Source organism: Mucor velutinosus (assembly GCF_035048745.1).
Source record: "Mucor velutinosus strain NIH1002 chromosome Unknown tig00001567, whole genome shotgun sequence".
NCBI classification, from domain to species: Eukaryota; Fungi; Mucoromycota; class Mucoromycetes; order Mucorales; family Mucoraceae; genus Mucor; species Mucor velutinosus.
This window is the reverse complement of record NW_027041896.1, coordinates 328,916-354,398: the sequence shown is the minus strand read 5'-3', so window position 1 is coordinate 354,398 and position 25,483 is coordinate 328,916. Positions and strand designations below refer to the sequence as shown.

General features: G+C 41.0%; 9 protein-coding genes across 9 annotated transcripts; 3 read left to right on the top strand and 6 right to left on the bottom strand.

Annotated features, from left to right (window-relative positions):
- Positions 1–638: 638 nt before the first annotated feature.
- Positions 639–2,346, bottom strand: ATC70_011989 (uncharacterized protein; the record flags this gene model as incomplete). Its single annotated transcript, XM_064831172.1, has 5 exons — positions 639–1,540; positions 1,591–1,666; positions 1,723–1,770; positions 1,830–2,019; positions 2,114–2,346. The coding sequence occupies 5 exons, from the start codon at positions 2,344–2,346 to the stop codon at positions 639–641; spliced, it is 1,449 nt and encodes a 482-aa protein (XP_064688040.1).
- Positions 2,347–3,204: 858 nt separating this feature from the next.
- On the top strand, positions 3,205–5,173 carry ATC70_011988 (uncharacterized protein; the record flags this gene model as incomplete). Its single annotated transcript, XM_064831171.1, has 6 exons — positions 3,205–3,226; positions 3,279–3,292; positions 3,364–3,588; positions 3,660–3,730; positions 3,803–5,091; positions 5,145–5,173. 6 exons carry the CDS (start codon positions 3,205–3,207, stop codon positions 5,171–5,173), a joined length of 1,650 nt encoding a protein of 549 aa, XP_064688039.1.
- Positions 5,174–5,340: 167 nt separating this feature from the next.
- On the bottom strand, positions 5,341–8,773 carry ATC70_011987 (uncharacterized protein; the record flags this gene model as incomplete). Its single annotated transcript, XM_064831170.1, has 14 exons — positions 5,341–5,363; positions 5,429–5,563; positions 5,620–6,359; positions 6,412–6,506; positions 6,559–6,631; positions 6,697–7,012; positions 7,072–7,107; positions 7,162–7,224; positions 7,280–7,329; positions 7,389–7,409; positions 7,495–7,952; positions 8,023–8,099; positions 8,154–8,185; positions 8,274–8,773. The coding sequence occupies 14 exons, from the start codon at positions 8,771–8,773 to the stop codon at positions 5,341–5,343; spliced, it is 2,619 nt and encodes an 872-aa protein (XP_064688038.1).
- A 1,127-nt stretch (positions 8,774–9,900) lies between these two features.
- On the bottom strand, positions 9,901–12,302 carry ryh1_4 (GTPase Ryh1; the record flags this gene model as incomplete). Its single annotated transcript, XM_064831169.1, has 2 exons — positions 9,901–11,963; positions 12,032–12,302. The coding sequence occupies 2 exons, from the start codon at positions 12,300–12,302 to the stop codon at positions 9,901–9,903; spliced, it is 2,334 nt and encodes a 777-aa protein (XP_064688037.1).
- Positions 12,303–14,862: 2,560 nt separating this feature from the next.
- wis1 (MAP kinase kinase Wis1) lies at positions 14,863–16,337 on the bottom strand (the record flags this gene model as incomplete). Its single annotated transcript, XM_064831168.1, has 4 exons — positions 14,863–15,534; positions 15,588–15,836; positions 15,890–16,184; positions 16,282–16,337. The coding sequence occupies 4 exons, from the start codon at positions 16,335–16,337 to the stop codon at positions 14,863–14,865; spliced, it is 1,272 nt and encodes a 423-aa protein (XP_064688036.1).
- A 164-nt stretch (positions 16,338–16,501) lies between these two features.
- On the bottom strand, positions 16,502–17,542 carry ATC70_011984 (uncharacterized protein; the record flags this gene model as incomplete). Its single annotated transcript, XM_064831167.1, has 3 exons — positions 16,502–16,740; positions 16,810–17,461; positions 17,513–17,542. The coding sequence occupies 3 exons, from the start codon at positions 17,540–17,542 to the stop codon at positions 16,502–16,504; spliced, it is 921 nt and encodes a 306-aa protein (XP_064688035.1).
- Positions 17,543–18,012: 470 nt separating this feature from the next.
- Positions 18,013–18,704, bottom strand: ATC70_011983 (uncharacterized protein; the record flags this gene model as incomplete). The annotated part of the gene is made up of 3 exons (XM_064831166.1): positions 18,013–18,199; positions 18,260–18,387; positions 18,447–18,704. 3 exons carry the CDS (start codon positions 18,702–18,704, stop codon positions 18,013–18,015), a joined length of 573 nt encoding a protein of 190 aa, XP_064688034.1.
- Positions 18,705–19,477: 773 nt separating this feature from the next.
- Positions 19,478–20,845, top strand: DRE2_2 (electron carrier; the record flags this gene model as incomplete). Its single annotated transcript, XM_064831165.1, has 1 exon — positions 19,478–20,845. The coding sequence occupies one exon, from the start codon at positions 19,478–19,480 to the stop codon at positions 20,843–20,845; it is 1,368 nt and encodes a 455-aa protein (XP_064688033.1).
- Positions 20,846–23,783: 2,938 nt separating this feature from the next.
- ATC70_011981 (uncharacterized protein) lies at positions 23,784–25,481 on the top strand (the record flags this gene model as incomplete). Its single annotated transcript, XM_064831164.1, has 4 exons — positions 23,784–24,195; positions 24,268–24,833; positions 24,892–25,308; positions 25,383–25,481. The coding sequence occupies 4 exons, from the start codon at positions 23,784–23,786 to the stop codon at positions 25,479–25,481; spliced, it is 1,494 nt and encodes a 497-aa protein (XP_064688032.1).
- Positions 25,482–25,483: the final 2 nt, after the last annotated feature.

Below are 25,483 nucleotides of genomic sequence, written 5' to 3'. Positions count from 1 at the left end.
AAAGTGAGTAATATGAAACACAATTTGTTAAATTGAGAATATATACCGAATACTCCAAATAGCCATCTGTTTGTCTTGATTCCGTCATCCTAAATGTCTATTGATAACGTTCAACCAGGAGCGCATGAATTTTGCTCTTGAACAAGTATGAGAACTCGTTTTCAATTTTTTTTTTACTGATTACTCTCTGTTGGCGCGCTCTATGAAATAGCCAAATGTCTGGAGTTGGCCGTATACTAAATCTCACCTGGAAACTTGCTTGAGCTGCTTTAGAGCCAATTGTACACCCACTGTCTGTGGATTGCTATGACTAACGAAACTATTACCTATATAGCAGCCCCCTTTGCCTCCTTGTAACAAAGAAAGTGGTGCATATACAACTGTTTGTTTAGACCTGAATGTAAGGCACTCTGCATGAAAATCCAAATGACTACCGAAAGGTCAGATTCCAAACACTGATAAATGAAATGACACATAGAAAGTATACATTTTATTTAAGGATATACGCATAGAGGTATACTATAGAAAGAGAAAGCGAGGTAAAAAGAGGGAAAGAAGGGGTCATTTGTGTCAAGAAGAAAACCTCTCACTCTCTCTCTCTCTCTCTTTTCACTCCTGCTTGATACCATGAACCACTATCATGACGAAGTGGGCTTTTTGTAAGTACCAATACGGCTCACACTTCTTACACTGTTGGCAGAAGAAGCAGCAGCAATACTTCCTGGTGGACGCAAACCACTTGGTCTACTGGCCATAGCCGAAGCAGGTCTATTGTCTTCAGTACCAGCCGATTGATGAGATTGATAACGAGTTGTAGGTGTGATGGATCTCTTTTGTTGTTGCTCTTTGTTGGGAGCAGCAAATATACTGTTTCTAGGTCCACCTGGCGTTGGACTTCGCATACCTATTCGTGATGGTGTTGCGGATGGTCTTCGATGAGGCTGTTGAGGGTGATGTTGCAGTGGCGAACCAGGACGATGTAGAGATTCTCGAACAGAGGGTATGTGGCTCGATCGTTGGGGTATTCTCTTTTGAGTTGCTGTGGGTGTTGTTGGCACACGAAGACCTGATGAAGATGATGAGATGGTTCTTTGTGGCGATGGGGACGATGATGTGTAAGATGCGGGTGCGGGAATGTGAGATGCACGTTTCGCTAGCTGTGAGGCGGTGCGCTGTGTAGATCCCTTCTTGTTGGAAGGGGAGAGTATATATGACGCATTGCTTTTCGCAACATTGCTATCTCTCAGTGTATAGGAACGACTTGGTGTAGGTATGCCACCATTGGCATTGTGGGTGTTGTTTGACGATGAGTTGGTGCGAGGATGAGGTATACCTGAGGTGGTGTTGGATGATGCCGTTGAGTAGTTGCTTTGACGACTCAACGAGCGAGACGATGTGGAGGAGGACTCGGATGGATACGTTACTGGTGTGAGGCCGTATTTTGCGTATTGAGTGATGGTTGATTGCGAAGTCAGGCTATTTTCACTGCTGATACTATCAGATCGTCTGTATCTCGATGCAATATCCGATGAAGGTGTCACTAGTAGACATGAGAACATGTTGGCATCCATGATCGAAGCGTGCGCTTACCTGGCAAAGAGGTTTCCATATGGTTTGCATCTGTATCCGTTGGACTCCAATCCAAATCAATGTTATCTGCAATCGACTATCAAGACACGCCATGAACACCTTATGAATTGCGTATAGTCTATGTAATGTTACCTTGGAAAAGTCATCAAAGCCAGTAGCTAGGTTGCTGATAGTATCACTCTATAAAACAATAGGCATTTGAACGATGCTTTCCTTTTGAACTATGAATAGAACGGTACCTTTTCCATCTTCCAGAAATCATCATTTGAATCATCCAAATCCAGATCAGCAAGATCAGGTAAATCTGTCTCATCATCCATGTCCACTGTGAAATTGGCATTGATAAGTTCGTCCAAATTAACGCTATCTTCTGAAGCAATTGACCCAGGTCTTCCAGATCTATTATTTCGAACATGCTCAATTGGAATACTGTTGAGTGATCCATGAGATGATTGGTTATTTCATTGCCAGACTATGTGTGTGTGTGTGTATGTGTGTGTGTGGGTTACTAGGATGTATATACCTGTTGTTATCTGCATCGACAATGGTAGCAACATGTGGAGACTCTCGGTGGTAAGACTCCACATTCATCAGCCAGCCTTGCACATTGTCTGGTTGATTTGTCGCTTCTTGCTCAACAGGTACCTTGGGCTGTTGCCTGTTACTTGCTCCTCCTGCTCCTGCTCCTGCTCCTGCTCCTGCTGCTCCTCCTCCTTTGAAGCTACTAAAGAAGCGTAAACTGGGTGACTGTGTCATATGGTAAAAGCTGTGGGTATATGTGTGTAGATGTTTCGAGTATGAAATGCGGGTGCTCTCTCACTAGAAAGATAAAATAGAATAAAATAGCTGAAAAAAGGGGGTAGAAAGCAAAAAAAAAAAAAAAAAAAAAAAAAAAAACCAGCGCTTTCTGATAAAAAAAAAAAAAAAAAAAAAAAAAAAGAGATAGCTTGAAAGAGGGCAATAGGGAAACTCGTTGTATCCCGCTTTACGTACGTCATCAAGCGAAACTTGTAACATCTTGCTAAGCTTCTTGTTGTCATGATGGTATAATTGATTGTACGCCTGCATGGAAAAAAGCATTCATCAATGATACATCTTGTACTGATTGCTCTTCTCATCATTTCACATATAAATCAGTGTCCCAATGTCCAACATTTGGCCCTCTTCAGAACCCTCTCTTTATGATTTCATCAGAGATGGCATCGTTGCTTGCTCAGAGCTGTGGGATGAAACCCTGATCTGTGTCAGAATGTCACTGATTTAGGATGCTCTCCATTTTCAGTGCGATCAAGAGCCAACATGTATAGATGCAACCATTTCTTTCGGCATTTCCATAATTGTAGTCGCTGCTCGCCATCTCCACAGAGAAATATCTTTCAGATGGCTCCTATCCAAGCTTCTAGCAGCTAAATACGATGGTAAAGTACCTTCTGGCCAAGACTAATCAACTAGATCATTGGCTGATCCAATGTTTGATAGCTGCATTCATTTGGCTTGCTGTTGAACAGAAGCCAGCGGTAGTCACAAATCAACTGGAGGAAAAAAATCTTCATGATCAAACGATTTACCCTACTCTTTCTCTTCTCTACTTACAATAGTTTATACATAATACACATGTCTGGCAAAGGCAAAAAAGGTGAGATATCACTCATAAAATATGAGTTATTTGAGGCTAACAGAGCGATTAGGAGGACCCTCTCAGGTAGGCCGAACTTGGCATTGCAATCCATGGATTGAAGCTCTTCGATTTGACTAATACAATCCTAAACACAGGCTGAACTCTTGGTGCGTACCTGCTCAGAAATCGTCACTGAACTCGTTGCTGCTGTAGAGGCAGGCAAAGATATCAATTTGAATGGATTAAAGAATAGAGCAGCTCGCAGAAACAAGTTACAACATCAACCTAAACTCGTCGAGATCATTGCTGCAATTCCAGAACAACACAAGGCAGCTTTGCTTCCCAAATTGAAGGCAAAGCCAGTTCGTACTGCCTCAGGTGTAAGTGAAGATGGCTCGGTTCTTTTCAGCTTGCAAGTGTGTATATTGACATGCATGATTTTCATGTGTAGATTGCTGTTGTCGCTGTTATGTGTAAGCCTCATCGATGCCCTCATATTGCAATGACAGGAAACATCTGTGTGTAAGTAGTAAAAGGGGGAAAAGTTGGTTGCGATCCTTGGTGGAGATGCTAAATGAATACATATACACCTAGTTACTGCCCTGGTGGACCTGATTCAGATTTCGAGTATTCAACGCAATCATACACAGGTTACGAACCAACATCCATGCGTGCCATCCGTGCTCGCTACGACCCATACGAACAATCCCGCGGACGTGTAGATCAGCTTCGCAGCTTGGGCCACAGTGTAGATAAAGTTGAATACATCATCATGGGAGGTACATTCATGTCGTTGGCCGAGGAATACAGAAATTGGTTCATCCAGAACTTGCACGACGCCTTGTCAGGCCATTCCAGTAACGATCTCGATGAAGCTGTGCGTTATTCTCAACAAAGTCAGACCAAGTGTATCGGTATTACCATCGAAACTCGCCCTGATTACTGCTTGAAACCTCATCTCAGTCAAATGCTGCGTTATGGATGTACTCGCTTGGAAGTGGGCGTGCAGAGTGTGTATGAAGATGTCGCCAGAGACACTAACCGTGGCCATACTGTCAAGGCAGTGACCGAATGTTTCCAGATGGCTAAGGATGCTGGCTTCAAGGTTGTCTCACATATGATGCCTGACTTGCCAAACGTTGGTATGGAGAGAGATATTGAGCAATTCAAAGAGTATTTCGAGAACCCTGCTTTTAGATCAGATGGTCTCAAGATTTACCCTACCTTGGTGATTCGTGGCACAGGTCTCTATGAATTATGGCGCACAAAACGTTATCAAAACTACACACCCAATGCACTGGTCGATTTGGTAGCTCGTATTCTAGCCATTGTGCCTCCATGGACTCGTATTTACCGTGTGCAGCGTGATATCCCTATGCCACTTGTCTCGTCTGGTGTGGAGCACGGCAATTTGCGTGAATTGGCGTTGAATCGTATGAAGGATTTAGGCACTGAATGTCGTGATGTGCGTACGCGTGAGGTGGGCATCACTGAAATTCATCAAAAGATCAAGCCAGATCAAGTGGAGTTGATTCGTCGTGATTATGTGGCGAACGGCGGTTGGGAGACGTTCTTGTCGTATGAAGATCCTCAGCAAGACATCTTGGTGGGCTTGCTTCGTTTGAGAAAGTGCTCGCCACAGACTTTCCGTCCAGAATTGACGCAAGGCCCTACTTCCATTGTCAGGGAATTGCACGTCTATGGTTCTGTTGTGCCTATGCATGATCGTGATCCTACTAAATTCCAACATCAAGGCTTCGGTACGTTACTGATGGAGGAGGCCGCTCGTATTGCCAAGGAGGAGCACGGCAGTACCAAGTTGAGTGTCATTTCTGGTGTAGGTGTCAGAGATTACTATGCTAAGCTTGGATATTCTTTGGATGGTAAGTGAATTGATGCTTGTAAAAAAAGAAGGGTGTACTAATTAGTTCAATAGGTCCCTACATGTCCAAGATGCTCGACTAGGCTCATTTGTTTTATTTCCAATCTAAAATGTATATATTCTCAATCAATAAAACTATTCGTATATCTGGCTTAAACCTCACTACTGATATCACATCCGAAAAAAGAATTTTTTTTTTTATTTCTTGCGATGAATTAATACTAAAAACGGCTAAATAGCATATATATATTTAATCAAGTAGATCCACTAGAGCTATTTTGTCAAACATAAGCGTGAGTTTTCTATGTTTATCATGCAAACTGGCATTACTCATTTACCTTGGAAAACCAATGAGCCAACCATTGTGCACAATAGCACGATAGCATCTAATTTAGCAAAGGGTAACGCGCACATTGACCAAAGCACAATAGCATTAATGATTCTTGATCCAATGATGATTTTGCCATACAAATCTAATTATGTCTTGGTAAGCATGTACTCTCTTTAACCTCTTATCAGGTGTGCGTACCTGAAATTTTTGTATTGAGTGCTTTAATCAACGAGTTGATGACCAAAATAAGACCGGCAAAGATAAGAAATGTCTTGTAGACAAACACATTTTCAGCCACAGTAATAGTATCTGTAAAGGACCCTTCAGCACCAGCAGCTGTAGGCTCTGATCTACGCATTAAATGATGGCCACTACTGTGTATACTTTCATGATGATCTGGAGATGATGAAATCATTTGCAATGTGCCTGCAACCAGGGATGCTGCCATGTATTTACACCACGTAGTCCAGTGTCCTGTAGCATCGGGCCAGTGGTTGCTGCTTTGTTGCTGTACTTCTTGTTGCTCTCTTATTTGCTGTGCCAGTTTCATAGGATTATAGTCAGCGCTGTCTTGATGAACATAGTCGTTGCTAACCATGAGAATGGCTCGTTTGGCTTTACTGTGTGCTGTTTCTGTAGTCGTGCCATGAGATACAGGAGCGGATTCATGAGCTGATGGGGCTGTCTCAGTGGATGTGCTTTCAGTGCTTCCATGTTCGGCGCCTGAAGCTCCTTGCTCTGTACCAGAAGAGGCAGATGCTGGATGTTCAGAAGTGCTACTGCCCTCACCTGATGTTGTAGCAGTACCATGGTCTCCGCTAGCAGCTGTAGCGCCGTGCTCTCCACCAGAAGCTGTCGCGCCATGCTCTCCTTCAGATACTGCTGCTTCTTCAGGTAACTTATGGTCTCTGGTCAATTGATGTCTGTAAATCTTGAGGCTGCAGAAAAGCTCATGTTAGAATACAGCAATGCTAATCAGCGATTACTTACATATCGATGAGCGAGATACCAAATGCAACTTGACATAAATGAAGAGGAAAGTGAAGATATACCCAAATTTGATGGTATTTGTTGTGCAAAAAGATCTAAGAGATAGGCTTAGCATATATGTTTATTTTTTCACTGCAATCAGCATACCTCCTTGTTGAAATCTTCAAAATACATGAAAAAGAACCCGAAAATGATGAATACAGCCATGAAATTGGGCACACTACAATAAGATTAAACAAACTATGAATACGTCTACAGCAGATATCCGTCTCAACATGTACATACACAATAATCAGATAGTTGCCAGCTACAGATACCAAAGTAACAAGTCCCATCAAATTCTCTCCCAACACAATCAGGGACAGTAAACCGAGTCTTTCAGCCAAATGACTAGCAGCCCACGACAATGTTTTATCGCCACGAACAATGATGTTGACCAAGACTTCAGACAAAACACCCAAATACCAAAGAATACGATGTGTTCCCTTTTCTAGAATAGTGAGTGAGGAGGCCCATAGAGCAATAGAGAGCAGGTTAGCTCCAACATAGAATGCCAAGGCAATGCGGGATTTTGATTTAGCTAGAATTGCAACCACAAACACTACAAGAAAAGAGGCATGAGTTTATAAATAATTCAGGCACTAGACTATAAAAGCTTACCGACAAAGTATTCCACAGCCAAGACACCCTTTAATGCTATAAAAAAGAGTGAGCTGCCATGTATAACTACTTGCTACTGACACAATTTACCTATATACCCATAGACATAGCCTGACGAATTCAAGAAATACTCGGACGAACCTGCCATGCCAACTACAAACAGCATGTTGGTATTATGCTTACATGCTGTAAATTATGTATTACTTACTGACTGCGCACATTTCTATCAACTTGTAAATGTGATGCACAACATCATCGCTATGTACATTATGCATGTGTTAATCTCGGTGTATAGTGTCTATATTTGTGCATCTTACGTATCAAATCTGGAAGTGTATCTACATGTTCATGGTACTAGTCAGTAAAAAAAAAAAAAAAAAAAAAAAAAAAACCTTGTGTGCAACAACATGAGCAATGACTTACAATGAACTAGCACACCAAGCCCACCAGGTAATGATAAACCACTGTGTATACAGGCCCAAAGATGCCCAATCTGTGATATGATGGCTGTGTGTAAATTGTGTCAAAGTGGCCACAAAGAATAAATCATAAAACAGTTCAAGCCAAGAGGCTGCTTTTTCCTCTCCAATGTCAGCACTAAGATCTGGTTCTGGATGCTGAAAGAATGGACGACGAGTGGCTCCAGCTGGCAAGAGCACGTCATGATGGTTGTTTTTTGGCTTGAACTCAATGTACACATTTTCATTAAATTCAATGGTGTGATGCTCGGGGTGGTGCTGGTGTGAATGGTGTTCATTGTGTGCTACTTTGTGATGGATTTTGATGGAAAACTCGCGCTTGATTTTGTACAAAAACTCGGTTAGTCCATCAGTGTCATGAATGCCATTGAATGCGATTCGTTCTTGCTGAGTAAAATTAAGCTATTGTGTAATAATGTCAGTAAAACCTTTTTGCTCATGTAGTACAGCATGTTACTGTGGATCATCTTACTCTTTCACAAAAGTCTGTGGCTGCGTCATGATCCAAAACAAAGCCTTGGTTACCACGCAGTTGTCTGAAATGTAGCACTATTAGAACAGATGAGTAAACCAAGTTTGATGACTCGAGTCATGAACATGTACCAATAGAATATTGAATGATTTCTGAAGGGGCACTATTTTTGATAATAATGAAAATACATACATATTAGCTCGAAAAAGAAAAGGGGGCTGATGGGTGAATGCCAATTTGATATAATTTACCTATTTGAGTATGGTTGCTGATGTTGATGCTCGGCTACTCCTGTCCCTCCTCCTCCTCCTCCTCCTCCTACTGCTGTTCTGCCTCCTTGTCCACTACCTGGAGAATGAAGTGCTGACCATCTGGATGTTCTTGATTTGAAGCTTTCTTTGCGTTTTTGATGAGCATGAAGTTCCTGAACCGGATGCGTTATCAAATCACCAAAAGTCTCTTCGCCATGATGGTACGTTGGCTTGCCGTACTCATCTGTCTCGACCTTTTCACTGCTATCTGTCAAACTGACATCTTCCACGGTATGAAACTGATACTTGTCATCGTCCTCATCCTCATCACTGCTGGTGTTTGTCAAGCCAATCTTTTCCTCTTCGTCAGTAGCACCTTGTTGTGGCACCCGACGCATGCTTCTTCCGATTGCAGGCCTGAATCGACCGCCTCGAAGGGTAGGGCCTCTTCTCACAGAGGCAGAAGATCTAATAGGAGATGCACTGTTGGTAGTACTCATTTAATACAAAGAAAAGGTGATGAACAAATGAAAGAAAGAGATGGATCAAGTTGATTTAATTTGATTAATTTATATAAATATGGGGTTGGATATCCGCCTTTGGTGTCGTCGATCCCTTGATTTTCTAAAATTAGATGGAGACAATCTCTATTTAGAGTTGATTTGCGCTAGTTGCTAAAGAATCATCATTGTTTGTACGCGCTTTCTTGCCTGAAAAAGCGTCATTCGGGTGTTCTGGCTACCCTGATCCATCGAGACCGCAGGATCGATAGACCTGAGAATGTCATTTAAAACCAGATGTCCCAATAAAGATGATGCTTGATACCCTCTAACGCATTTTTAGCGAGTAAAATATGCTAGCGACTAGTACATGTACTTACCAATAGCCATCTGTTTCTCCTAAAAGGCAGTTTCCATACAATAGGCTTTTTACAGGTACTGTCATCAGAGTAAAGACTCATTTTTGGGCAAATCATAAGCCCTGGATATATTTGTACGTATTTAGCAAAAAGGCTTTGGGTGTACCAACATCTACCCCGGGTTGAGGCAAAAATAGCTTTCATAAAACGGCTCTGTCACCTTCCAAATTTGCTACATAATAACAGTGGAACATCTGTGCCAGCATCTCGAAGGATCAGGATTCCAAGTAAATCGATTCACAACTGCCCAAACTACCTGAAGACGACTACAGACTACTGTGGTGTGTATTTTGGGTCATGCTGAGAAGACATCTATAAGAATTTTTGATTCCTCCCCTGAATCATTCAAATTAAAAAACGATAAAGGTAGTGGTATCTCCCTCACGCCAGACACGTAATTGCAAAAAAAAAAAAAAACTTTCAACTACGAAAAACAGAGCGTGATGCCTTTACTGCCCAAATTTGACAACTACAAAGCAGCAGTTAATCAAATTTCAGCAACTAGACGACAGTGTAGTCCGTTTATGGCTAGGTATTGAAATCTTTCTGCTCAAAAGAAACGCCAGCAGAAACGGTACAGTCAAGTATTTCGACACCTACAGCTTTTACCGCACATATCGTTGATAGAGTGCACTTCTAATCAACCATATTTTACAGCAATTAATGGAAGTAGTGTTTATTGTTAAGTTTACGAATAAATATGTAAACTTAATAATCATCCTTCAATCTTCTGGAGGCTTGACGGATAGCCCGGGCAGCTCTCTCTTCAGCATGACGAGCTTGCGCGTAATCCTCAGCTTCAATGCCATCTACAATAGCAGGGAAGACTTGAGAAGAGTAGCCAGTCCAAAGGCCAGGAGCGTAAACCACATGCTTGAACCAGTTGCGGCCTTGGATACCCTCAGGATCAATGAAACCACGTTCAAAGAATGTGAGGCGGTTGTTGGTTCTTGCTAAACGCTTAGCCAAGACTAAAGGAATAGCATCGAGAGACTTGTACTCAGCAAGGCGTTCTTCGAGGCGTTGTCTCTTGTGTTGGAAACGGCGTGTGGTCTTTTGCAGCTTATCAACAGCACTTTCCAGTTCAGGGAAGGTGTGAGGAGCAGCAAATTCAGTGAGTCTATCCACGTATTTGGCCAGTTCAGCACTGTAATCAGTGGGATACAAAGGCAACACAGGTGAATCGGCAAGGCGCAAGGTGAGCAAACCCCAGAGCTTCACAAGGGCCTGATGGTATAAGAACTCTGGATCACCAAACTTTTCCATCCAGTGGAAACTATCATAATTGCTGTGATACACACCATAATCACCCTCAAATCCAATGTGCATGCTGGCGATACCAACATGATCCAAGAAGCCAACAAAGTCGGACCCAGATCCTAATTGACCGATTTCAGGGTATTCATCTTCAGTGAGGTTTTGATCTGCCTTCCATGCGTCGAACACTGATTTGCCAGTATGAGGGTCATAAATCTTGGATGTTACTTCATAGAGAACACGATTCAAGGAGGGGGACGCAAAAGCCCCAAAGTGAGGACCAGAGATAGCAGCATCGACATTAACATAAACAGCGGCTTCTTTATCAAGCCACTCTTTGTTATCCTCGACCCATTCGGTGGAACCAACAAGACCATATTCTTCAGCATCCCAAGATGCTAAAATGATTGTACGTCTAGGGCGCCAGCCAGTCTTTAAGAGCTCACCAAATACACGGGCAAGTTCCATAAGCGAAGCAGATCCTGAAGAGGGGTCGACAGCACCGTATACCCAGGCATCGCGGTGATTGCCGAGAATAATAGCCTTTTCGGGTTCTTTACCTTCGATGCGAGCAATAACGTTCCAAACAGGTGTGATCTTGTTTTCAATGTGGTTTATCAAGATAGCTTCACCTTCAGTAGGGCCGCTAAAGTAATCCACCTCTTCAAGGCCACCAGCCCAATTTTCTTTACCACGTACACCCAAGCTTTGCGTAGCTTTGAGGATTGGCAAAGCATCCTCCCAGGACAAGGGCAAAGATGGGATTTTAGGCAAACCAGGGGCATCCTCTACCTTGATCCGGGTAGCATTTTTGTTGGCAGAGTAGCCAGGCGTCAAGGGATCGCCCGCAAAAAGCGATACGTCGCCTACAGAACCTCTTTGTACTGAGCTTTTGGATCTCCAGGGACCATTGGGGTAGGATTCAGCGGGATTTGATGAGTTGTCCTTGTTCAATGGTCCATCATCGATGGGATCAGAATAGATTAATGCACCCGCACAGCCAAAAGTCTCGGCCGCTCTGACCTTAAGGCCACGCAAGTTGCCACCGTAACGCATAAGAGCAATGGTACCATTTAACTTAATGCCTTGGTTCTTTAGAAACTGAAAATCTTCTAAACGGCCGTAATTTGCATAAACAATGCGACCTTGCGCAGTGCCGTTTTTGGAATAGCCGTGGAAGGCGGGAATCACATTGGGATTCTTGCTAGTTTCGTCTTCGTCCACTGGGTCTTCGGTCAGCTTGGCTTCGAATTGCAAGTGCTTGGGGCCAGAGACAATAGCCAAACGGTGAGAGACGGGATAGTTTAACAGTGGCCAGTAGGTGTCAATCTTGGTTTCCAATCCAAAACTTTCAAATTGGTCGCGAGTCCATTCAGCTTGTTTCTTGTCGTTGGGAGTGCCAGCCAAATGGGCTTCAGAGGTGTATGTCTTTAAATAATCGCGGACGCTCTTGTTTGAAGGTAAATCAAGGAAAATCTTTTCGGCATTTGTTAATCCAGGAGTTGGGGTAGCTGCTAAGGAGCCGAAAAAAAACAGCATGAATACTTCAGCAGATCATGGATTATCCGTCTATTATACTTACAAGGTTTCTTTGCATGATGCTTATTAAACCACAGTCCAACAGTAACTCCCAAGAGAATGAGAGCCAGCACAAGAGCTACAATAGTAGTTACAATGCGGAATGTGGTCTTTCTTGGAGGTTCAACAGTGCCTCTCTCGCGGTTCAATAAGGGAGTGTTTTCATCACGCTCTCCATTCCACTTTCTATCAAACCATTCGCGAGCTTGGTTCCAGCGCTGTTTGATTCCATTTCCATCCCCTTCGTCTGATGGTAATGAGATAGCTCCTGCCATTGTGTTATGTTGTATGATAAGGAGATATCGAAAAGAAGAAGAAACTTGAAATGAAAAATTCGAGACTAAAATATGAACACAACATATTCAGGTTTGTACGTGGTGAGAGATTAGCTCCTCCACTATGAATGCTGAACAAATATGGCAATAAATGCCTTCGTTGATCCTTATTATGCTTCTGTGCGGAGGCTTGGCAAAACTTGGCACTTGGCCCTTCTCAATCTTGCTTGGTTGCTAGCTTACTTTATTTCTTGCTAAGAGCGGTTTATTTTATTTGTGATGCCCTCCATTATTAGCATGGACAATGACGATTGCCGTCATGTACTGTAAATTATATGATCATTGGAAATTTATGCAACTTGGTGAAGTGAACCCCATCCCATTCTACAGCTGGCCATTCTTTTTCCATATTTTGCTTGAGCAGATTAAGATAGTTCGCATTCTACATCTGCCATTAGATTTACATTTCTAGTGCTTTCAGCTGTACAACACCGTTCGAAAATGATTCGTAGCACTAGATCTGACTCCTCTACGAAGCTTCACATCTGTATCTATGGGAACAATACATATATGCACGGATAGCATACTTACATTGTCTCTTATTACTAGGAACTGTGCTACTCACAGCGAAATATGGATGCATTTGAACCGTGTTTTCTCCCGTTGGAAGCGGTTTTAGACCGCCAGAGCAGCACCAAACAGTTGCTCGCATCCAGCGCTTACTTTCTGACACTTTTGCTGAACTTTTTTACGATCGTCGAAAATCGACCAAAAATTCATGAGGGATACCTCATGATTTTCATCGAAAATCAAACGATCGCACTTTTCACGTCAAAAACAAAGACTTTTACTATGGTACATATTAGATCAAAATGATGCTATTGATCTAGAGCAACGCCTGGAATTACTTTTATGAAACCTTCATATGTGAAATCTCGACATATTCGCCAAAAACCTGATTTCACATTTACTGAATTTACTCAATAAATTTACTCAAAACATCTTTTATAAATGACACCATTAGATGCGCCTTGAAAAGTATTCCAGGAAAGCTTAAGAATGTATATGAATATCATCCCAGTTTCTATAGTCGAATCGGTCAAAGTAGTTTAAAGAAGTCGAAAGAGAGCAAAATTCGACCAATTTAGAGCGAAAATTGGTATTCGGAGATTCAATAATCTAGGCATGCCAGAATGCTTTGCATGAAGATAAACGATGATTGCGCCCGTGGTGGTAGGGCGAAGTGGTTAAGCATCCAACATGCCATCTGGATGATCCCGGTTCAAATCTCAGTGAATGCATTTTTGGTGATTGTTTTGACATAGTACTGATGTTCTCGTTTGGTGTTTTGTGCTCTTATCCAGTATCCATATTTTGACGATTCGCATAATTGTATTGGCTCTAGGTGTCGCACCTGATTAGTAATAGATTTCTTTCCCAACTTAGTTCATTATATATCTTATTCCCCATCATTGCAGAAATTGGGGTCCACCAACAGTCTTTTCTTTCCCTCAGTATGACATTTTAAGGACTTTAAATAAAACCTGGAGCTCGACTCCCCTACAAAAAAAAAACAAATAAACGATGATTGCGATGCGCATAAAAAGAAGATGACGAATTAAAGAGCACCATGGACTAGCCTGGCTACCTCTTTTTACTTGTTTTGCCCATGTTTTTCAAAAAAGAGGCTTACTGGCTTCAAAATGCTCATCTAAATGCGAATGCCATTGCCAACTGCCATATGGTCCGCCCTAAACAAAACTTCTTACTTCGAGAGCAAGCTCTCCATTAACTTACTTCAACTAACGATTCATGTTGACGATTAATGTATTCTGGCGTAAAAATATTGAGTATTTAAGCCAGGTTTTGAGTAGGTGATTTACGGCAAGGATAGTGCCATAACTCAAGCTTTGAATAGGTGGGTTGCGATAAGCATAATAAGGCAATACATGCCAACATCTTAAGTAGATATTATAAAAGATTTCAACACATAATCAATAGGTGCTGCTTGACCGAATGCATGCAAAAAAAGAACAAAGGGCTCAATGAAACAACTTTTGGAACGATTCCTTTTGTCTGTGGAGGGTCATTTCATAGAATACAAAATGCGTTTACCAAATAAAAGTAAAGCCGTAGAGCAAATTGGCTGGAAAACAGTTGAACATACTTCATTGCGTTTTTACAGTTACTTTGAGCTTAGGAACGCCATAGTAGAAAATACCGTTTTTGAGGAACAAAACCTCCTCACCAGAATTCACCTAGCAAGGCAAAAATGGCCATAAATCAATGATCAACTCGTTTTCCAAAAAATTTCATGGCTTGAAGTCGATTATCGACGGTCCCAAAAAGGTCGAGGAAAGTTGTCAGAAGACGAATACCAGGGATTGGAGCAAAACTAAATTTTCAGCGCCTTATCAATGTCAAAATGTAGTGCAACATCATTCCTTGATCTGAAAGAATTGACTCGAATCGGTTCCTGAATTCGAGAGCCTTTGTTCATGCATAGTGAAGACCAGATCAGCTGTACCTTTCCAAGCAATGAACTCTTTTATTAAGAAATTCAACTTCTTTTGAGTAGCGTCAACACAGTGGCAGCTTCTACTGCATCTAAGCCCAATGTGTGGTGCACTTCATCCATGATCAAGGTATTCAGATTGATAGAGTGCGGTGATCCTGACGAAGAAGGCGGTGATGCGCTTTCAGACGTTTCATCTTGCACTAGATCAATAATTGCATCTTTCTTGGTTATTTTCTTTTGCTTCTTTTTGACTGGCTGTGGTGGCTCGGTCGACCTGGTGTATTTTCTTTTGCTTCTTGTACTATTTGACTCTGTAGTATTTAGAGGATCCACATTTTCTGTGGTTGCAATAGACGGAGATGCTGCTGTTTCTGTAGCACTGTGGTCGCATAAGATTTTGCCGTGTCTCCATTTCACACCACAGGCATTACACAATGTACCTGGTCCTGCGGGCCCTCTTCGCCACATGGGTGTCGTTTTTCGTGCACAATAGGAACATTTCTTGTCGTTGTTGGTGGTATCTGTGCTTTTTGGACTCGGTTTCTTGGGGGAAGGGGTCTTTGATTTGGTAGATTTGGTTGATGACGATGGTTTGGTCTTGTTTGAATCTTTTTGATTTGGTGGTTCAACTTTTGTGTTCGATTCATCCGCTTCTGGCTCTTGGACTTGCGGTGCGCTTTCTCCATCCTGTACCTTCGATTGTTGCATGCTCCTCTAATTGACATCCATGTAAATGTATGGTTTCGAAATAACATTGCAATACATACCACTTCCATAATGCAACTGTAAGCCTTTTGAAAGTTGGCATCCATCCTGTCCAGTGCTTCTTTGACCGCCCACAGTGAGCCTGGAATTTCCGAAATTCGTAAACTGGCTACATAAGATCCCTTTGAATTCTCTTCTTTTTGTCCAGGCTTGATGCTTGGTTTCTTGATAATACATGCTTTTATATCGTCGCGAACTTCTTTATCTGGAAATTCGATGGCCTTATTATCAAAATAAAACGACATGATGGCCTTGAGGAAATGTGAGCTTCATATTGACCGGCTCAAAATTTTCAAACTCTTACCTCTTGTGGCTCTTTATCACTTAATGTGGTCACCATAGCTTCAACAGGCAACACAAAGTATTCCTTCTCACTAGACCCATAGTTTATGTCGTCTTTATTTTGCAAGCAAAATATGGTCCGTATATATCTCCATTCTCTTTGCGGCGTGTTTATGAGACCATGCCAAACTTCGACGAATTCTGCTTGAACTGAGAAGCGAGAATCTAATGATATAATTGCTCGATCTAACGTTCGATTGCAGTAGCCGCTAGAATTTTCAGGATCGTGCCTCTCAAACATGTTGAGGAAATAATGCCTAGAAAGATGGTTAATTGGATTGCTCCTTATAACTCTGGAGATTCTTGTTTTCAAAACAAGCTATTGATAGCAAATCAAGTACGGTAGAACTTTACCTCGCCGTCTTTATATTGGCTGCTGACTGACCAGCAGGAGGTGTAGTCGTAGACATGACTATAGAGGTATATAGCAAAGTATGGTAAGAAGATAATCAGAAGAAAGGAAATACTGAGACCAAAAACTTTTGGTGTGTCATGGAATGAGATGATGCCTAACAATCCGGCAAAGCATTCAACCGTGGCGAATGCGATAAATTTATTGAGAAATAAAATGCATTTAACCAGATCCACCAGAAAACTTCTTACCAAACATAATCAATTGAAGCTGATCGTAGCCAGAGAGTACACCAGCACCAGCAATGGCACGAAGGATGTTAGCACCTGCACCCTTAAAGAGGGATTTAGTACCTTCTTTGGCAATAATTTCGCGGAAGGCATGGAGAGAAGACTCGTATTTGATAGCGGCACCAGAAGTCATCATCATGCGACGACGAACGGTGTCAATTGGGTAGGATGCTGTTTATATCAAGTCGTGAGCAAATTGATATCACAAGATACTTGGATCTCCCTAAAGTTTGCACTTACCAAGACCCGCACCAGTAGTAACAGCCCAACCAAGCAAAAAAGTAGCCAAGAAGGAAGATTGAAGTTTCTCAGGCATAGCAGGCTTGATAGAATCATACATACCAAAGTAAAGGCCACGATAGACGATAATACCAATACAAGAAATGTTGAAGCCACGATACAAGCCAGCAATACCATCTGTTTTTAACGTCTTTTTGTAGACATCTACCAAACCATTGAATTGACGCTCACCGCCCTTCTTTGCAGATTTGTTGTCGTTGGCGAGACGAGTACGAGCGTAATCCAAAGAATAAACAAACAAAAGAGATGAGGCGCCAGCAAGACCACCTGAAGCCAAGTTACCGGCAAACCAAGCCCAATAGCCATCCTTTTTGTTTCTGTTGAACATGCGTTTAAATTCATCCTTGAAGGCAAAATTCAATGCTTGCGTAGGAAAGTAACGAATGACATTGGCAGTGTTGCCTCTCCACATGGAAATGAGGCCTTCATCCTTGACAGTGCGAGTAAGGCAATCGCCAATACCTTTGTAGGGAGCAGACAAACGGCCTTGCTTAATCATCTCATCTTGGTTTTGAATGAGCAGTTTAATACGCTCAATTGGAGCAGCAGCAGTTTTGGAAACAGCAGCAGAGACACCGCCCATTACGAAATCCTACATCTGTTCAGTCAAAAGGCCCATGGCCAGCAAAGATTCATTACTTACAATGATAAACTTGTTTTGATCAGTAGTCATTTTTTAGATTGTTTTTTTTTTTTTTGAATAAAACGAAAGAAAGAGGGAGGTAAGAAAAAGAAAAGCCTCGATTTTTTTAAACGTTTCAGCATGAAAAATATATCGAGTCAACACCCAGGATCACATATATTCAGGAGAAAATATCTTGTGTGTACCCTATCCCTGATAAATGTGCATCAAGAGATAAACAAAACTCATATGCTATCGAATACCTTGCTTGATAGCAAATAATCTCAATGTGGATCAGCATAATAATGCTTCACAATCAAGATGCCTGTGTAATGCCAGCGATATCAGATAAAAACAACCGCCATATAAATTAAAGGTGCTTGTTTATTACACTATATGAATACGCATGTTGATCCCTTTGTGTCTCAGCACGTTTACAACTGCATCAGTACTAGAGTCATCCAGGGTTCTTCTATAAAACTGCTTGCTGAATGTCATTTAGAGGATATCATACTTGAAACTCAGTAAATCTTGTCCAAGTCAATATCATAGGAGATGTTACAACCACAACTGTGCTTTGCATTTGGATTATCAACAACTTGGAAGGTAGATCCAATCAACTCTTGCACATAATCCACCATAGATCCTCTCAAAAACTGGAGTGATACACTATCGACTACCACTCGAGCACCGTCCTTTTCAAATACTCTAATCAAAAGAGGATGAGTTGCCTACCCCACAAAAATATACCATCCAAAAACCACTTACGTATCATCTTCGTCTAATGTATTGGTCAATTCCATCTTGTTTTGGTATCCATGGCAACCCCCAGAATCAACTAAAATTCTAAGCATTTGTTCGGTATCGTTTTCTCTCTTTTGGATTAGTTGTAATTGCTAGTGTATGTTGATTATTAATACAGTCCTTTTCAACATGCCGGTTAACCTCTTCTTACCTTGACAGCTCTTTCTGTTATATCCAATCCTTCCTGTGTAGAAGCTGGTTTCACAACAACAGACTCGGGTGTAGTTGCGAAATGTCTGATCAGTGTAGGTTGCATCAATCTAGCGGATAGTGACCTTGTGTTGAATGTGGTTTTGGTATGGATGGCTTTAACTGCGCATGCATTTAAAGCTCTTGACTTGGCAGTCGATTGCACACTTGATTTGCATAATTGCATTGAAAGTGCTTTGCTGAATGCACTTCTGAACATTGCGTTGTTTATATTAGATAATGAAGGGTAATTTGGAGAGTAAGAGAGAGGGGGGGGGGGGGGGTTGAAGAAGGAACGGGAAAATCATTTAAGACTTACTTATATATGGAGATTGAAGTTAAAGCGCCCGGCCCGGCTGCACTAGGCATGGCTTTGCATTTGGATCAAATGTTCTCACATTGGTAAGCGACAAGATGGGCTTGCATGAATAGTCAATGTATTAGATGTTATGTGACATGTTGCCTTGACTTATGGGTGGCCAATTCTTGAAAAACAATAGTAGCATTCGGATTCAATGAACCTGGAGAAATTCAAATTAAACCTCTTCCTTAGTAAAGCATTGGCAAATCAAGATCTAGTTGAGGTCTGTGAGTACATTTGACCAGGAGAAACTTTCTGAAATTGCAGATCACCTATCCTTAACCCTCTCCAGTTCGCTTTCCATATATAATTACTTGCTTTTATATCATTGCAATTGTATTCAGAATACAACTCGAAGAGATGTTGGTGGACATTTAACATCCTTGTGGCGAAAGTAAGCTTCTTGTATGATTTGAAGCATGTTTCTTAGCGAGAGAGATTGCTTGAAGAAAACAGCATGTCAGGTCTGTGTGCCTCTAGCATCCCTCGATCAAATTTATCATATATGAGTGATGTAAATCAAAAAACTAGCCAGATAATACGCTATATATAAAAATAGATATATGGCTTATGATGAAAATGCTAAAAACTGAAATTCACCTTCTTTCTTTGCTCTACTTTTTACTTTACAGATGGCTAAATTACCACCAGAGATACTGTCCAAGGTATTTCAAGGCCTTGATTACAAGGACAAGCTTGAGTGTGCTGTCGTATGCCAGGCTTGGTGTGGAACAGCATTGCATTATTTAAACAGCAAACTTCGTCTCAAGACTAGAGAAGATGTTACCAACCTCTTTATGAAACTCTGTGCACTCGAAGGCACCATTGATGGCAGAAGCATTCGCCAACTTTTATTTTCAAGAACTTGGGGAACCAGCCTTGCTTCGGTACAAAAGACAATCTTTATATACATATTAAGCGAATGCAAGCACCTTCAAGTACTGGAATTTGAAGAGGAACATAGTACTGAACTCTATTGTGATTACATGATTCGATACAGAAGCGTTTTACAATTGGGATCTTTACAACGCATCATAGCACCATCAGCAGCAAGATACAGCAGCAGTTACCTGCTTGTAAACTGGGAGTACCGTCAAAGCATCAATCAGTTAGAGTTTGAATTGGTCAAAGATAACCTTGAAGACATCCCTAATGTGGTCGATGTCTATTCCTATATACGTCAGTTCTCCGCACTGCATACACTGATATTGGGATTTCACACTATGGTATGTCTCCACAGCTTATTGTGTGCTTGTCCTCAGTTAGGGTCGCTGCAATTGTACTATGGATGCGTAAGAAATCACCTCAAAATATATCAAGAGCATGAAAAACCTGACCAGCAAAGCAACTTTCATACCAACTTTCAACTCAAGTACTTGGACATTGATGCCCAATATGTCAGCCAAGATTTGTTTAAATACTTGCATGATCATACTGGCATGCTGACCCACTTGTCCATCAATAACAACTCTGCCAACACCGAAACATTTGCTGAAGCATTCACTACACCATTTGTTGTTGACACCACATTACCCATTAGAAGCATGAAGATCAATTACCATCAGGTTATGTCCAATGAAATGATAGCAGGTCTCAATGACAACTTCCATGCTTTAAAGAGAATCGACTTTCACTACTGCAAATTCGGACATATCCTGACTCAAGACAACAACCTTTTACTCAACTTCAATGCACTGCGCTTGGATTACTTGTCAGTTGACTTTACAAGCATCGTTTCTCAGAATACCCTCATCAACTCCATGTGCTTAGTGGTCAAACGCCACAAAAAAGAAACCTTGTTCTATCAAAGAGCGACCAAGTGGAGCCAGCACTTATTTACTAGAAATGAAGCACTTCGCTACACAAGCAGCAATGCGCAAGCTAAAAGAATCGTATCCACTAGCGTTGCAGTTATCACTGTCGAGGCAAAAAAGTTGAATTACATTCGAATGCATTGTAATGGATACCGAGACTTTAGCCAAGTCATTACCTTGGATTAATTGTATAACTGGACGTGGAAAACCGTGAGATCTATCGACTAGATACATGTATAAAATAGCTTGAATAAAATATACTTCTTAGCATGAACTTTTAGCCTTTGTTGTACTTGATTTTAAAGATCAATTTGCCTTGGTTATCAATAAAATGAGATATCCGCAGTATACGCACGCTTCTTGAATGAAAAGGTGTATATGAATACTAGCCGATCTATCTTGCTACGCTCGATGTCGGCGTTGCCCTGTGGGCTCTCGCCAAAGACATTTTAAATCAGATGCAATAAAACTTTGGTATATCAACCAGATTTTAAACAATTTATTATTAGTTAGTAAAAGAAAAAAAAGAATGTTATACTAGAGCCGCCAGGAGGTATCTCCCTCAGCACCCTTTTTGCTTACACTGATATCAAACGAAGCCTATTATTGAGACGATGTGGAGGAAAATTCAAGTTTTATGCAGTATTTGTATATCGCAATTGTCATATCATTCGCAGCTGCTGATGCTCTTAATAAGATGGTGATAAAGCTGATCATAAGTAAATACAGGACTTGTGTAAGATCTACAGCGACTTTTTTGAGATATTGTCATTGCAAAAGATAGCTTCATGAGGCAAATTCCCTCAAGAGAAGTATTTGAGTTAATCAATTGCCCTTTCAATTCCATGAACCCCATTTAATCAGAATCGCAATCATTATTGCCATCAACAGAAAGGCATTTAGGTCAGCCAGCAGCAATGCCACCTGCTAAAATAGATTGAAATTCAGCTTGTTTTTTCTGTTCAAGATTGGACAGATTTTGTCTATTTTCGACTTCTTTAATCTATTCTGTGGTATTCGACTGTATGAACTGTGATTATTACCCTACGCTTCCTAATACAACTTTGGAGCACTTTTTAAGGCGCTTCCAATGGTACTAACTGTAATAAGTGTTCTGAATGAAATTATTGAGCAATTTAATAAAATTTAAAATGAGGTTTTTAGCGAAAATGTCGAAATTTTGCATATGAAAACTTAATTGAAGCGGTTTCAGAAGTTGCTTTGGATCGAGAGAAACATTTTGATCTGATATATACCATAGTAAAAGTCATCATTTTCAAGGTGAAAAATGCGATTGTCTGATTTTTGATGAAAACTTTTTTTTTTTTTTTTTTTTTTGGTGGATAATATTAAAGACTTTGTTAGTAATCTGGCGCCCAATAAAGGCTTTAAATGTATCAAAATACGAGACAAGTGTATGTGAACAAAGTGACTTGCAAGAGAAAACTAGAGTGATAATAACTACATAACAACTATAGACGGAGGGAGATGTTTGTCCCAACACAAACTACCAGGCGAAACCAGACCGGATAGACTTTCAAGATTGTAACTTCAGCGGAGATAGTTTTAATGGCTATCTCTCCGCGCGGGCACCCTTGTGTCTCGATTGCGCAGCTCACGACTGAAACGCTTCAGGTGCGAAAACCACTCTGACAGCGACCCCGAAGGGCATTTTTTTGATGAAAACCATGAGGTACCCCTCATGGTTTTTGGTCGATTTTTGGCCATGTTTTTTAGGTCTTCAAAAAGTTGAGCAAAGGTGTTAGGAAGTTACTACTACTCAGGTACGATTGTTTGGCGTCATTCCGGTGGCTCATAAAGGTCTACATGTCAAGATATGACGGCTTGAAAGCTGTTAAATTTGGTTATGTATTGCTTTTTAGAGTTTATTTACACGGCACAAATCACATCTTTGGTAGCTGCAATTTACTGGAAGGGCAGTTCTGCAGCCTGTGCAGCTTCTAATTCAAGTAGGAGGAATATTGATTTTGGTAAGACTAATTCATACACATTTTGATACGTTATGTTGTTGGTAAGCTTGATAATAATGGAAATGGAAACCCGAATTTGCTGCTTGAATACTACGATTTTGCACCTTCGCTTTGCTGCGATCAAGCCCTCATATAGATCAATGTTATCAAGTGTTGAGTTAGACGCCTGATTACCATGTCTTTGCACTTTTGCTTCGCTACGGTAAAACCCCCCCTATAATTCAATGCTATCAAGTGTTGAATTAGATGCATTATTATGTTCTTGGTGGAGGGGGCTCACCTTCGTCCAGCGTTCAATTCCTTGGAATTATGTGAAAGAATGTGATTGGCTTGTCTTTTTTTTTTTAAAAAAAACATAGTTTTTCAGTATATATATAGTGAAGATACAGTGTTTTTAGAATACTACAAGATGTAAGGCTGCATGTGCATAGCCACCACGTCACTTGTCACGAAATATGTGTAAATGTTTTGCATTCGGCGATGATCAGCATAGATTTGCCTTTTTCAAGATGGATGCGTTGATGTCTTTCACGAGAGACAATCATTATAAACACAATATCTGTAAAATTTAATACAGAAAAGGGGAGAGATGTACTGTGAACACAAATCGAGTGCCACAAAGGCAAAAAGAAAAAAAAGGCTGCAAAATGAAGGGGGGTGGGGATAAAATTAATGGAAATACACAGCTGTTTTCATGATTCGATACATTACATGTACAGAACAATAAATGATGAATTGGTATAATTTACAAAAACGCTGCTTTTATGATCTGAAAGACATAATGATATTACATTCAAGTCTAAAATTAACGCTGTAAAGCAACTACTGCTACAGCAATAACAAATAACACTCCATACAAGATGCACCGCAATGAACCTTTTTACGTGTGCATCATGTAAATAAACTAAAAATATACATGATTATTTGACAATTGTAAATGTACAAAATGTCTCTGCAACAGGGGGGTTCTGTGGTTGTGGGATGTGGGTGCTGTTGCAAGAAAATCCATTTTGATCATGATGATAATAAACAGATCTCTTGTTTTACTCCTTATTTTTTTCTTTCTTTTTAGCTTTCATGATTTGTTTGCACTTTTTCTTCCTTTCTCTTTCCACTTTGAAACCGCAAAAAAAATGAACCAAGAAGAGGATGAACATCAATATAATGATATCTGTTCCAAAGTCAACTTGCTGTCATCCATTCAGCATCAGCAAAAGGAGCTCTCCAAACTGGCAAAGCAATTGCAGTCCGAAAGAGACAGAGAAAAGTACACCAAAGTGATTGAGATGTCTAAAGTCATCCAGTCAAAATTAGACTATCTCCAGCAGGAAAAGAAGCGCTGTGAATTTGATGTGCGTATTGTAAAGACCATCGATCGAAAAAACTCCATGTGGAGTCTACAACATGACAACAGCAGTCATCGCGCGAGTAGCAGTAGTTGTTGCAGCCAAAGTAGCACGAGTGATAATACAACCATAGTAACCAATAATGGCAATGGCAGCCAATGTGGCGATGGCGATGATTTACTGCCCAATGTCTTTTCAGGTACATATTAGGGAGATGGTTTGACGGAGGACGGTTTTTTTAAAATGACATTTCATCATTTGCATTGTTTAGATGCTCCTGCTCGGTACCATACATACAATGGGCATACATATAGAGTAATAGATCGAGTTACATCGCTGCAATTTAAACCCGATTCATATACCACCAACAGAAGATCTTCCACTCCAGATACTCTGTTTGAAAATAAAACAATGTACGTAAAGCCAACATTCAAAAAGAAGCAAATATCGTTCTCTCCCCTGCCGCCAAAACATCACAGTATTGCATGGGAGGACAAAAAAGATGGCGAGGGAGGAGAAGACGAGCAAGAGCTAGAAGAAGAAGAAGAGGAGGAGGAGGAGGGAATCACTCAATCAGCAACCATTCATGTGGCTGTCCGTCGAGATGCTTCTCTTTTCACGATTGAAAAGGCCAAGGATTGTCAGGAAGAAGCTACTATTGAAACAAACAACATGGATAATGAGACTATAGATGAAGCAAATGCAGTGAAATCAGCCAATGCAGGATTGCTTACACCACCAGACTCACCACAAACACAGAGCCAATTTGACAGAGAAATAGGCCCTGAATCCTATCTGGATTTAAGTTTGCATCCGCACATTATACACGTACATAAGGTAAGCTGATATAGAAGATGTGAGGGGGGGGGAGGGCTTATGTTGACAACTGCTACAGAAAACACATTCCAGCCTCAAGGGTTTATTAAAGAGATCGTACCAATTAAACCAATATACCATTACGAAAACCAACTCAATCACACTATCAGCTCCTTCTCAGTCATCCCCTTCTTTTACACTGCCTTTATTGTTACTGTACAAGACGCACAATGCATTCACCGGAAAAGCCAAGCTCTTGCTCAAGATGGTGATTACATCCTTAACAGCCAAATCAACAGAAGTACAAAAGCGATTTGGATTCACATTCATGATCCATCATCAGTATCAACACCAACACCAACAAGACGATGCAAAGTTTGCCCTGGCACCCGATTCACTGGTTAAGGAGGCGCTTGCAACTTGGATCAACTCCCAGAATGAAGAGCACCAACGACAAAGCAGAAGGGATGCATCTACATCGCAAGCTCCTTTCCTGGTAAGTTATTTATATACCAGTGTGTGTGTGTGTGTGTACTTGCATTAACCGAATACTGTAAAATAACAAAACAGCCATTGTTGTCAAAGTCGGATGAAATTCTGAGGGACGGCCGTAAACTGTACGTTGTCTATGATACAAGCTTATTTCCTTCATCACGCTGCTCAATGTAATT